This window comes from Populus alba, chromosome 1, assembly GCF_005239225.2.
Source record: "Populus alba chromosome 1, ASM523922v2, whole genome shotgun sequence".
NCBI classification, from domain to species: Eukaryota; Viridiplantae; Streptophyta; class Magnoliopsida; order Malpighiales; family Salicaceae; genus Populus; species Populus alba.
In genome coordinates this window covers 42,922,999-42,937,411 of record NC_133284.1, presented here as the reverse complement: position 1 = coordinate 42,937,411, position 14,413 = coordinate 42,922,999, and the positions used below count along the sequence as shown (strand labels likewise).

The window sequence follows — 14,413 nt, the reverse complement described above, 5'->3', positions numbered from 1 at the left end:
TGATCAGTTGTGTTAAGATGAGGGACGATGTTTTTTTTTTAGGGGGTGGTTGTATGCAGTTAAGGGGTTTATTTAGATGCAAGGGGGAAGAAGAAGGAGAAATAAGGTAGGGGAGGGTCAATGGTCAGGTTATATATCAACTATTATCGATGGAATTACCGACAAAATAATTTTTTTTTTAAATCCATTGGCCATTATGTCGGTGAAATAGACATGTCACTGTACGAACATCTCGGTTTGAATCCCACAGTAATTTCATCGATAAAACTGTCCACAAAAACTTTCACATCGTCACACTACTTTTTTTTTTTAATTCTTTATATTTCATTTGTGATTCCCTCGGTATATATCGACGAAATGTTTTTATAAGTATATACCAACGAAATGTTTCGATCGGTAAATATCACCGTAAAATATCAATATAAACATTCATTCAGCAATTCTGTTTGTGTTAGAACAAACACCAAACCAGCTTACTATAAGTAAGGTACATTAGGGGTGATGCATCTTTCTTTTACATAACCAGTCCCCTTATCCAGACTTGTGTAGACCATTAGGTTTTCTAGTGACCATAATACTAGGTGGTGACTATCTTTCCCTTTGTTTTATTGATAAAAAAACAAGAATTTCTTGTTCTTTCCACCTATATAATTCCTGATATTCTTTTTTTTGGAACCTTTTTTCATAAGGATATTCTTTTTATAACAGTTTGTTAGAATTATTAAAGCATGCTTTAATGAAATAAAAACTATGTTTGACATTAATGTATTAAAAAAATTTAGAACACACTATTTGTGCATTGGTGAAGGGAACTTCTTGGAATCTATTTTTTATTAATTAATTATATGATAATAAAAATAACCATGCGCATGAAAGGAAATAAATAAAATTTAAGAAAATAAAAAATCATGAAAATCTATACAAAAAAGAGCACTTGCTAATATTATAAAAAATATTATAATCTTATCATAATTAAATCAAAACTAAACATCTAATAAAATTATACCCTAGATATATCTTTAATTATTTAATTTTAATTAAATTAAATTAAATCAAATAAAAAACAAAAATAAATAAAGGCTTTTACAAATAGAACATAGGTCATATGATTGTTGGGGCACATAAATAAATTGGGCATCTACTTAGGCTTAGAAAACATAGCAAACATAGTATCATCAACAATAGTAAAATATGTATTGTTTGATTGCCTAGATTCTAACAACTAGAGAGGTGGTTGAAAATTTAGGCTAGGGATTTTTAGACATAAAAAACCATTGTAGAACTATTTTCACTTGAAAACACATAATAAACACACATTAATGTCTAAAAAAACTAATTTTTCAATTCAAAACATCTTTAAACTGACAACTTTATCTTTTTTTTTTCTATTAAATTTTTCTCTCCTTGCTCAAATTTAGAGACTAAAAAATAAGCAAAATGAGATTTTGGATCAAAAAGTATTTTTTTTGCATGAATTCAAGATTGGCCATTTGATCTTCTTTTATTTTATAGATTGATCCCTTTTTTTTTAGTCATATTTTTTCACTACAAATTCAAACTATATCTCAGGAAATTAGCCTGATCACATAAAGTTTTAAAATATGATAAAATCTATGAGAGGCGTTGCAGTGTATTACTTAGTTTTATTTGTAATGTATATGTTAGAAAGACTAGAACAAAGCATCTGTATCCAATTTCCTTCCTAAGTTGTCAAATTAAGCAATTAGGGTGGTCAATTGATTTGACTTGGATTAGATTATAATAAATCTAGATATATTCTCAAATTGGATCTTATGAATTTGTATCAGATTTTAAACATTCATCAGACTTATCATTAAATTTTTTTAGAAGAGAAATTGTTAGCTACATTCAAAATCATGCTGCATAATCAAATGTTCCTACTAAAAATTTAAATTTAATGCCACAATTAATTTAAATTAGACAATAATTACAACAAAGCTAAAGGAAATTAATAAAAATACCTACTCTATGCACAACTTGATTGGTATGAAAGAAACATTTTAGTATTTTATAAAGAACAAGTTCGAGATGGATAGAATTTCAAATTGGATCAAAATATTATAAATTAGAAATTATAAATACAAGTATAATACTAGCAACAACTCATGAATTATTGTCATATTTCAAATTTCTTACCATAAAGTTTTCCTATTAAAAATTCACATTCAAGAAAAAAAAATATTTAAAAATATTTAACAATGACTCCAAAGAGGAGGAGAAAACCCCAAGGAAGGACATTAGAAAAACCTTACAGAAAAAACTCCTTATAAAGAAGCAATCTGGCCAACAATAATAATTATAAAAAATGGATGGCAAAACCCTAGCAACTTAATTATATAAAAAAAACTAAAAAGATATGGTAAAATCACTATATATAATAGTATAGAGAAATCAGTTTCAATTTTAATAGTATTCCATAGTTTTTTTTTTTTTTATGATTGTCATTATTTTGGTCCTTTGAATTTTTTTTATTTGTGGTCCCTGAATTATTATTTTTTAAAATTTATTCCTTTAATATTGTGTTTATTAAAAATTAGGCTTGACAATTTTTTTTAATTGCCTAGGTATAAGGATATCATGGTGTTGAGAAAAAAAATTCATCACTCATTTGATAACATAGTTAAATAGATTTTTATTAATTTAAAACAATAAAAGCTTTGGGATTGAATTTCAAGATTAGAAAAATATTAAACCCCTTTGATTTTTTAATTAGTATTTTTTTTTCGAATTGATCCTTTCACATTAAGTTTTTATGAGATTGGATTTGATGGTTTGTTTTAAGTTAACTAAGTATAAAGATCTTGCAATGAAAAAAATAGGTTGTTTAAAACAATTGAGATTGAATTTGATGGTTTTTTTTTTATTAACTAGGTATAAAAAAACTAGTAATGAAAAAATAGTGAATGTTTCAATTGACAAAATGAAATTTAATTTCATTAGTTTAAAACAATTAAGATTTTGAAGATCAAAATTGAAACCAAAACAAATGTTCAACCTTATTTTTTGCAAGGTGAGGGACTAAATTGAACAAGTTGGGTAAAAATAAATGGCATGTGTAACGCATACCTTAGCGTGTAAAGTGGGACGTTGCGTTATGGAAGAGTTTATGATGGACACTAATCTCCAAAGGCTACCTTCTAGAATCATCTCGAAAGAGTCTTTATTATGCGATGACAAGTGTTGGGGAAGAAAAATAGTGTCGCTTCAGCCAGCCACTATACTTTCATTTTTTGTCTATCTCTTTTATATATCCTCTACTCAATTTTTTCACCTTGCTTTGTCAAAAATTCTAGGGTGTGTTGCTAAATTTTTTTATATTAAATTTAATTTTTTATTATTTTTATTTATTATTTTTTAATTTCATTTTTTATCATTAACTTAAATATTAGAAATTGAATTTCATGATTTTTTTTTTTTGCTTGCTTTCTATAGAGTGATTCTGGTCTTATAAATCAGGTCATGGGTTTGAAAGATTAACCTGTGTTGACTCGAATTTTTTTGAGTTTTTTTTTATTTTTTTTTTTTAATTTTAACTTTTAATATTTAATTAATTAAAAATTGAGTCTTATAAAGTTTTTTTTACTTTTATGGAATTGCCTTTATCTTAATATTTAATATTTTTAATTATTGTAAAACTAAATTGCGATTTTTTTTTATAATTTTACTCGTTATACACATGGCTATCAGAGATCCCTATGAATATATATATTTATGAATTTTTTAAACTAAGAACGCTATGTGAACTACCTTTTCTAAGGAACAAAATAATCAGTGAACTGATGTGACAATGCAGGGTTAGAATAGTTCAGCGTTTGGACCGCGTATGCCCCAAGTGTGACTCATGAAGTATTTTATTTTCCTATAAAATACAAGTTAAGCATCTCCTCTTCCTCCATTTCACAATAGACTTGAAACCTAAGAGAGTCTTTCACCGAAATTAGCTGCCTTCGGTTTCTGTTGCTGTTGAGAATGAAGGTAAGTATTTTCTCCTACAGAACTCAGAGAATAAGAAATGCAAGCTTTTACTATATGTGATTAACATTCACGTAATGGTGCAGCAAAAAATAGTTATGGAGGTATCGATGAACTCCAGCAAACACAGAACGAGGGCTATGAAGATTGCTGCGGTCGCAAACGGTATTTAGCATTCCTTAATTTCGAACGAACATGTTTTGCTTTCCAGAACTGTACGATGATCGATCAGGAGACTTACCATGTTAGAGAAATACTGTTACTGAGCTCCGCAAATTGCAAGGAATAAATACATTTTGGTTCATTTAGTAATCTTTTTTAGCAGGCGTGGTCGTTTCATGCAGCTAATATGGTGCAAACTCTTCATTTTCTTTTTCTTTCTCTTTGTTTTCCCTTCATACACGCGTCATATAAACTTCTCTAAATGTTTACTTTGTAACAGTAACATGTTATGAAATCTTACATAGGTTCTGATACGGAGTTTATTATGTTGGACAGGTGTGAATTCTGTGGAACTAGAAGGGACAGACAAAGTTGTGGTGATTGGGGACGGAGTTGACTCGGTTAAGCTAGCCCGTGCCCTCAAGAAAAAATTTGGGCATGTTATGATAGCGAGTGTCAAAGAAGAGAAAGAAGAGAAGAAAGAGGAAGAGAAAGAGGTGCTGTATTGGCCATATAATTACTCTCATCACTATCCTGCACCTCTGGTGTACGAAGACATTTACTCTCCATCCCAACCACCTACTTGTTCCATCCTTTGAGATATATCTGTATAATTTTCCTTGTTATTTATGATATATCAAAGATATATGTTCTTGTTTACAAGAGTTTAAAACCTGTGATTTGCGAATTCTATATATAGTTAAAGCTCGAGCATGCATGCAGTGCTCAGCTTACAGCTTCAGTATCGTAATATTAATGGAATTGTATATCATTCACAGAAATGGAATTATATATAATATAAATGAGATGGATTGATATTCTATTAATTAATCTAGGTTTTTATATCAGAGATGATATCCATCCTAGCACTTGAAATAAAAAGCGTCGGCCGGAAGGGATGGTGGCTGATGATGCTTCCAAACGGAAGCTAGGCAACTTTGTGGTTAACGGTGAAGTGGATCAACTGGTGTTGTTGCTTTCTTTCCTTTTTTTTTCTTTTATCTGTATCAGATAATTCATACAGAGGTGCAAGATTTTCCTCGATTTATAATTATCGACAAAATTTCCATCGGTGCTTTTAATTAAATACTACTGATAGAAAATCCATCATCTATCTTTTTCCACTATTAACACATAGATTACCCTTTTTGATGTAATATCGTCGATGGATATTTTCTAAAAAAAATGAAATAATTATCCACTGGTTATTTTCATACATGATTTTTTTTGAAGAATATTATTGAAATAATGTCTAATAGAAAAGGGCTGGAAGAAGGTTATATATGTTGGAAATTAGATAGTTTCCGATAGTGGGATAATTTGTTTTTATTTTTTGGAAAATTTATTTTTAAAAAAAAAATTGTGTATTATCTGAATCATTTGTTTGGCTTTCTTAAAATACATGGTTTGTTTCTTAATCTTCAGAAATTGAACTTTTTGTAACGAATAATAAAATTATACCATCGAAACATTTAAAATATCTATTTATATATAAAAAAAGTTCGGATATAATGGAGGTTTATGTTAAACATTAATTATTCACCATATCTTTAATGTGTGCCTGCAAAAAAAAAAATTCCAAAACAAATTCCTTGTAAGCAAGTAGGGTAAGATATCCAAGTGTCAAGACACATCTTTTTTAAGGAGAAAAATGTTTATGTTTTTGAGTCTAGCACCAGCAACCTCCAATGGTGATAGTCAATAATTTCTTAGTGGTCACATTGAAGAGCAAAGATATATTTGTTTATATATTTTAAAAATATTTTTAAAAAGATTAAATTTATTTTTTATTTTTTATTTTTATTAATTTTAAATTAATATATTTTGAATGTTTTTAAATTATTTTGATGTGATAATATCAACAATAATTTTTAAAAATAAAAAATATTATTAATATATATTTTAATATAAAAAATTATTTAAAAAACAATCATAACTACATTATTTAACAAAGTAATAAATACAAAAGAGCTAAATATTCTATGACTCGTGAAATGGAAATTTCAGAGCAACAAAGCAGTAGAGGACAAATCAACACTAGGTGAACTATACAATCAAAATCATGTTGGACCCAAAACACAAGTTTTAGAGAATTTACATCCCATTGACTACGAAAAACAATTTTGCCCAGATAGGTGCTTTCTTTCATGCTTTTGATAGAAAAAATATGAATGGGTCTTCTTCATTGGCGCGACGGAAGGTGACTTTTGTTTTTTCTTCTCTCGTGTATTTTTCTTACATTTGTTACCCGCACTACACTGCAGTCCAAGCGTTTTATTTTTCAACTTAAAAAAAAAGAATTATTGACTCAAATAAAAATTCAAAAAATATAACATAAAATGAAAACATTTACTGTACTTGTGGGGTCCGTTTCAGTGTCGATTTTTTTAGCTTTTAAGGTTAAGAAAACAAAAACAAAAATAAAAAAGGCTAGCTGATATACAGTGTTTATCATGTATAGTATGCAAAGATATTAACATCATGGTTCAAGAAAAAAAATACTCTTAACTATCGATTAATACTGTCAGTGAATTTAGTTTATCGAAGGATAAATTTTATGCTTACACTTGCATAAATTTAGTTAATATTATAGGTAGCATATCAATATAAATATCATAATAAAAAAAATAGCAAAAACATTGATGAAATATTTTATCGATGTAAACACACTAAATTTGTCAGTATAAAAATCATTGATAGATTTACGTACCAATAGAAATGTGTCGTCAGAAAATATCTCATTGTGGATGTCATATATGTAAATAATTTCATTGGTGATTTTTATACTGACGGATATAGCGAAAACTTATTGTTGTCAGTCCTAAAAAAAGAAGTCTACCAATATCTGTCACCAAATTCATTGACAATATATTTGTCTCACTAACATGTTCGTTGATAGAATCATTGATGACATATTCTATTGGTTTCCATCGAGGTGTATATTAAAACAATTAACAACTCTATGTAATTCTCCAATAAAAAGGTTAATATTTATCGACAAAATTTCCGTCAGTGTTCACCAAAACAATTAATAATGAAAAGGTAGATCATTTACTGATGAAATTTTCATCGGTCTTTAAACAAATTGTTTTTATGAAAAAACACTATCAAAAAATTTCACAAAGGCATTAAACAACTAATTTAAATTGACGAACAAATTTTATATAATATAATAATCAATTACGAGCTCTAGGTGCATGTGAATATGGGGGTTGAGGGGGATGAAAATCTCATAGAGGTTTGTAGAGGAGAGGATACTGACTAGGAAAGTATGCTATGATTTTCTCCTAAAACAATTTTTATTCTTCATATTTTGCTCCATTTCAACCCTTAAAGTACCAACTCATTGTTTAACCAACTCTTCAATTATTGGTGATGGTTGACTCAGGTCAGATTGTGGGGAGCCTACAATCGAGACAATACAACCTGATCTTATATTTCAAGTTGTAATCATAAAAATATCATAAACCCAATTCATATCAAATCCAACGGTTACTCTAGCCTAATTACAAATCCAAATCATATTCTTGATGAGTTGAAGGGTCATTTCCATGTTTGGCATGCATGATGACACTATATTATTCCTACACCAAAGAAAAATAAATTAGAGATATGGATGAAAAAAATTAATCCAAACAATATACAAAAGGTTTCAAAGTCTACTTACAATGAACACCACATATCAACTATCAACAAACAATTGCATCTTTTTTCATCAATCTTCCTCCAGTATATGTGTTTTCGTATACAACTTTATTGAAGTAGACTCACACTAAAATTATGTAGATTGCAAAATAAATCAATACTTAAACCTTATCACAAATAATAACTATCATTTGAAAAAATAAAACTTAAAAATAAATCACTACTTAAACGAAGTAACCCGCTAGTATGCTTGCTACAAAACTAAACTACTTTATGTTTATAGATTATATATTTTAATTTTAAAATGTTTTGAGATTCACTTCAACATTAAACTTACCACTTATATATAATATAATTAAGATGGATTCAAATTCTATTAATTAATCTAGGTTTTTATATCAGAGATGATATCCTAGCACTTATATATCCAGCGAACGATGCATGGGCCAGAAAAGATGTTGGTTGCTGTTGATGCCTCCAAACGAAAGCTAGGCAACTTTGTGGTAGACAGTGAAGTGGATTGGTATTGACGAGGGAGGGAGGATCTATTGGCGTTGTTGCTTTCTTAACTTTTTTCTTTTATCTATTTGTATCAGATAATTCATACAGAGGTGCAAGATTTTTCTCAATTTATAATTATCGACAAAATTTCCATCGGTGCTTTTAATTAAATACTTTTTTTTTTTTGGATTCGAGGAAATCTCACCCCCCGGAAAGTGCACTTTGTGGGCCCAGGTGAGTGAGTAAAACTCCAGCTGTCCCAGGCTCTTACAAGAGGTGCATGCCCTGACTCGAACTCGAGACATGCTGTGCAGATCTCAAACCATTTGCCACCACACTACGCCCCTTGGGGACTTTTTAATTAAATACTACTGATAGAAAAACAAATATTTAACATTAACAAAGAAAATACATTAACAATACATTGCATCTGTAATATTTAACATCTCAAATGGATACATCTATCTATATTGGATCAGGCCTCCAACTTTTACTTCATATAGTAAATATATGGGTAGATGCTTCATAGAGTAAGAAAACAATGGAGGGAATATCATCTTAAGTTGTATATTTTCTCGATGATATTCATTTCAAGCCTCTCAATGTGTTGTGTCTATAACTTGCTGGAGCATATATCTCTAAAAAAATGACTAATTTTCATTAGTGCATCCCATATTCTCTTTGTCAATAATTCACAATAAGCTAGTGGAATGAGTATTTGCATAAACACGTGACAGTCATGACTCTTTATTCCATACAATCTAAATTCCTCCAAATTAACTAAGTTTGATATGTTCGAATCATGTTCATGAAGAAAACGCAGAGTCTTAAACCATTGGTAGACTAGTAGTTATGCATTCTTCTCTAAGGTGAAGCTTGCTTTTGAATTTACGACCTGTGACCCATCAAAAGCTAACACCATATTTTTCGATGAAAAAACAACGTTATATCATATCCATTCTAGTGATTGGTATGAAAGAAACATTATAGTATTTTATAAAGAACAAGTTCGAGATGGATAGAATTTCAAATTGGATCAAAATATTAGAAATTAGAAATTATAGATACAAGTATAATACTAGCAACAACTCATGAATTATTGTCATATTTTTATAAGGTTTTTTACCAAATTAATTTCGGGATTTTAAAAGGATGAAGAAAAAACTTATCGTGTGATATTTTGAAACAATTGCGATTAATATGGAGAAAAGAAGAACATAAATAACCTCGAATAGTGTAGTTCAACCAGTCAGGTTTTGAGTTTGCTTCTTAGAAGTCACCAGTTCGAGTTCCACAAATTTTAAAGCCATTGAAGGCTTACATGATCCTTAACTTCAGGATCCGTAGGATTAGTCGAAGTGTTCGCAAACTGGCCCAGACAACTATGTTAATAATAATAAAAAAAAAAAACATAAATATAGAGTGTTATTTAGTATTTAGAGTAACAAAAAAAAAACTCTGAATCTAAATCCATAGTCATGTTTTTTTCTTATTTTTTTTATTTATGTTTTTTATATATTATATTTTTATAAATAATATTGATATTAATTTTGGATCAGATTATTATCAAACCAAATTAAGATAGATACACATTTGATCTATGTGTTAGCAGATTCAAGCCATAAAAATTGTAAACCACATTCATTTAATTACATCAAACTTGGTTTAAATTGGGGTTAAAATCCGATCCATTAATAGCCAAACCAATAATTATATGAAGTTACTTATTTATGAAAAGAGATGGTTATTTTATGTTTAAAAATGTATATAAGTGACACTTTAATTAAAATTAATAAAGTTAGCATTGGAGTGGCATTTTTTCCATAAATCTACTCATTTAATTGGTAACTAAGAAATGACAACGCTATTCAAAATAATTTTAACGTTAAAAATGGTAAGGATTTAAATGGTTTTAAAAAATGTAATAAAAATTATTTTTTTAAAATATATTTTTTAAAACATATATTAAAATAATATATTTTTTATTTTTAAAAAAAATAAATTTTGACATTATCATATTAAAGCAATCCAAAAACATTAAAAAAAAGTAGTTTTTAAGCAAAAAAAACTTAAATTATTATAAAATATTATTTGGAACGCAATTCCACAAGACACCTTATTAGCCAAAATTAGCCTACAAATCATGATAATTATAAATTATTTTTGTTTTGTTTATAAAGATATGTTATTGTGGTAAATAAGTATATGTATAATATTAGAAAAATATATAGACATCAATAACGAAGCTAATAGAAATTTAACGTCAATTTTTAGCATATCATTAGTATTATGTTAGATATTTTATTAACAAATTTAACTATAAATTCAAAAATCCAGCTACGGTAAAGTTTTATCCAACACAGGAAAATTTCAATGTTATCCCCACATATACTACCGTGGGGAAAGTATTGTGGCTTTCCCCATACCTTTTATATATCAGTATTGTTTCAATGTGCACACAGTGCAGAGTGAAACTCTAAACTGTTTTGTTTTGTTTTTTTTTCCTGTTTTTTTGTTTTTTATGCCTTTATAGTTTTTTTTTTTTCTTTTTTCTTTGTGTTTTTATCTTTTAATGAATTTTTTTTAGTTTAATTTAGTTTGTTAATGTGAAAAAAAAAATTTATTTAGTTATCAGACTTTCATGACACGGCTCTTGGGTTTTACGAGTTAACCTGGTTTGACGAATTAACCTAGATTTTTTTTTTGTTTTTTTCCGTTTTAATCAAATATTTTTGTTTAGTTTAGTTTGTTAATTATTTTTCGTTTAACCCGTTGATTTTTTTTTTCTATTTAATTATCAAACTTTCATGACGCGAATCCCAGGTTTGATAAGTTAACTTGATTTGATGGGTTAACTCAGCTGATTCAGATTTTTTTTTTCCTCATTAGTAATAGGCATAAGTCTTTTGTTTGTTTTTTGTTTTTTTCATCTTTTTAATTAATTTTTTTTTGTTTAATTTAGGTTGTTAATGTTTAATTTGTTTCTATTTAGTTATCAAACTTTCATGACACGGATCCCAAGTTTGACAGGTAACCTGGTTTAATATGTTAGCCCAATTAATTCTAGGTTAACTCGTCAATTTTTTTCTATTAAGTTATCAAACTTTCATGACACAAATCCAAGGTTTGACGACTTAACCTGGTTTAAAGAGTTAACCTAGTTAATTCATATTTTTTTTCTTTTTCTTCATTAGTTTTTTTGTTTCTTTTTAATTAATTTATTTAATTATCACACTTTTATGACACGACCTTGCAGCCAAACCCGCATCCAAGGCTATTGGCTCTGGTATTGCAGCTAGACCTATTGGGTCATACAAGTTTAATATTATTATTTATATTATAAATATTATTTTTAGGTTGGGCATTACAGCTAAACCCAAGATTCTTAGATATAGTGTTACAGAAAGACCTAACACTTTTAGATCTTAGCTTTTTCTTGGTATTTTTTATATATAAAAAATTAACTCGCGGCATCGCACGGGTCATATAACTAGTGCTACCATAAAGTTGATTCTTTTACTGATGGGTTTAATCTTTTGCATCCGTTAGCAGTTGTAGTTCTTTGTGTGGCTAATTTTATAGCGGTGAGTGGGATGAAAAGGACTTCTTTATTGAATTGGATTGCCTCCATTGCTAGTTCTTTAGTGTTTGTTTTTATTATTCTTGTTGGATTTATTCATTTTAAGGGCTCAAATTTGGCACCTTATTTTCCACAAAGAGTAGAGGGTGTTTTTGTATCTTTGGCCATTGTATAATGGGTTTACACTGGGTTTGATATGGTTGCTACCTTGGCTAAAGAGACCAAGAACCCGTCAAGGGATTGTTGGGGAATCCAACTGGTGATGTACTGATAGTTGTTCATTGGAGGTTAAGCACATCGACACAATATTTAACGTGGTTTGGTAAATCGCTTGCATCCATGGGAGAGGTCCATATTATTAAAGATAGAGAAATGATACAATACAAATACATGAAGGAGGAGGGAGGATCACTTCACTCAAACTCAACTCCCAGCTCACATTGCTGCACATGTAGCTGCTATCATTGCAGTTATTCTCTCTTTCTCTCTTATTCACTTCACATACTCTCTAATTCTCTCTCTCATTTTGCTATCAAATAATGCCTTTATTTATAGGCATGAATGGTAAGACAAGAGGCCATCAATTATGGCATAAATGGTGGCAGCACATGGGTGCACCATTTTTGTTAATGGTCGGTGCAACTTTCATTATAGCCTTTTGAAAATGGCAACCCTACTTCTTAGGGTAGGCAAAATGGCAACCCTAAAAAGTTGTTGCCCATTAATGGCAATATCCTAACAGGGATATACCAATTGGCTTGGTGGGTTCAATGTCTATAAATAGTGTGATTTATGGCTTGATGGCTTTGGCATTCACGGGGATGATCAAGTATACAGAGATGAACGAGTTTTTTTGATATTATTAAAGGTTTATATAATCATTAACTTTAGAACCCGTAAAAATAGTCGAGGTGCTCGCAAGCTAGTTTGGACATCAACATTAATAATAATAATAATAATAATAATAATAATAAAAGTATACAGAGATTGAGCCAAATGCTGTATATTCGGTTGGTTTTGCTCAAATTGGCATGAATTGGGCAAAGTATTTGTGCTCTTAAAGAAATGACTATAAGCTTGTTGGTTGGTTCACTCGGACAAAGAAGAAACGCTACAGTAGCAGAAATAAATAGGAGCGACGAGTTGAACAATTTTTTTTCATGGTCAAATGGTATATACAAATGTGTGTATTGATACAAATATGCAAATTGTTCCAGATATCTATGTTAATAATGAAAGTGAATGCAAGAATGAACACAAAAACTTGTTAGATTAGTTGAGAAAGAGTGCACAAAATAAATCTAACAGCTAAGAATCCCAGCACGCATAACACAACTTTGTAACCAACCAAGGCACTTTTTGGAGTACTCGTTAGTCCTGCAACACATAGAGCATATTAGTATTGAGCAAACATTGAAAAAAAAAAAAAACAGAGAAAGTAGTTATCGAGGCTAGAGGTTGCAGCATGGGAATCTGATATAAAAGCTAACGGATGTAGGGATCAATTCAAGAGTTGATCTTTTAAGTTGTACCAATATATGTCAGTCGAACTCAATCACAAAGAACATATAAAAACAAAAAACAAAAGCAATACACATTTCTTTTTCTTTTTCTGTTTTGAAAACAGAAGTTGATGCTTTCTTGGTAACCCAAAATATGGATGCATCTATTTCCAGGTGCATCCAAAGTAGAAAAGAATGCATCAGTGTTCTTTTCCAACAATATTTGAAATCACATTCTGTCCACTTTTGCTATCAATTGATATGAAATTCTAGACGATCATTTAATATCTATGATATCGCCTTTTTCTTCTCTACTTTCACTTAACAAGAAGTTACTCATAACTCATTGATCAAGCAACATAAATAAACAGTATTGTTAGAAGGTCATTTCGTTCGTTCAAAGAGAGACCTAAAGTCAAATCCCAAATATTTAGGATGGAGTGGACATGAATGAAGACCGTTGCAATCATGGGCAAGTAAAAGACGAGAAGATGCTATCAATTGATATGAAATTCTAGACGATCATTTAATATATATGATATCGCCTCTTTCTTCTCTATTTTCACTTAACAAGGAGTTACTCACAACTCATTGATCAAGCAACATAAATAAACAGTATTGTTAGAAGGTCATGTCGTTCATTCAAAGAGAGACCTAAAGTCAAATCCTAAATATTTGGGATGGAGTGGACATGAATGAAGACCATTGCAATCATGGGTAAGTAGAAGATGAGAAGATCGCAGGATTGGATTGGGTCTTTTACAGTTGAGAGTTTCACATCACAGTTGAGAGTTTTACATGTTTTCCTCTGTTGCATGTTATTTCCATTTGTTATGCTCTATTTCTTACCTGTTTGAAGTTCAAGTTGTTAGCTACTAATTTCCTTTTATTTTTGGCGTTCTTGTATGTGGCTTTGCTAATTTAAGCAGCTAGAATTTATCAATGGAGTATGAGAAAAATATTCATCCAAATTTTGGTACTTTTCTCACCCAAAGGGGAAAAAAAAACAATTTACATTAGCATTTGTAAT

The 14,413-nt window shown here is 29.4% G+C and overlaps 1 protein-coding gene across 1 annotated transcript; it reads left to right on the top strand.

Moving 5' to 3' along the window:
• Positions 1 to 3,893: 3,893 nt before the first annotated feature.
• Positions 3,894 to 4,986, top strand: LOC118063565 (heavy metal-associated isoprenylated plant protein 47). The gene is made up of 3 exons (XM_035077626.2): positions 3,894 to 3,996; positions 4,080 to 4,158; positions 4,492 to 4,986. The coding sequence occupies exons 1-3, from the start codon at positions 3,991 to 3,993 to the stop codon at positions 4,752 to 4,754; spliced, it is 348 nt and encodes a 115-aa protein (XP_034933517.1). The 5' UTR covers positions 3,894 to 3,990; the 3' UTR covers positions 4,755 to 4,986.
• Positions 4,987 to 14,413: the final 9,427 nt, after the last annotated feature.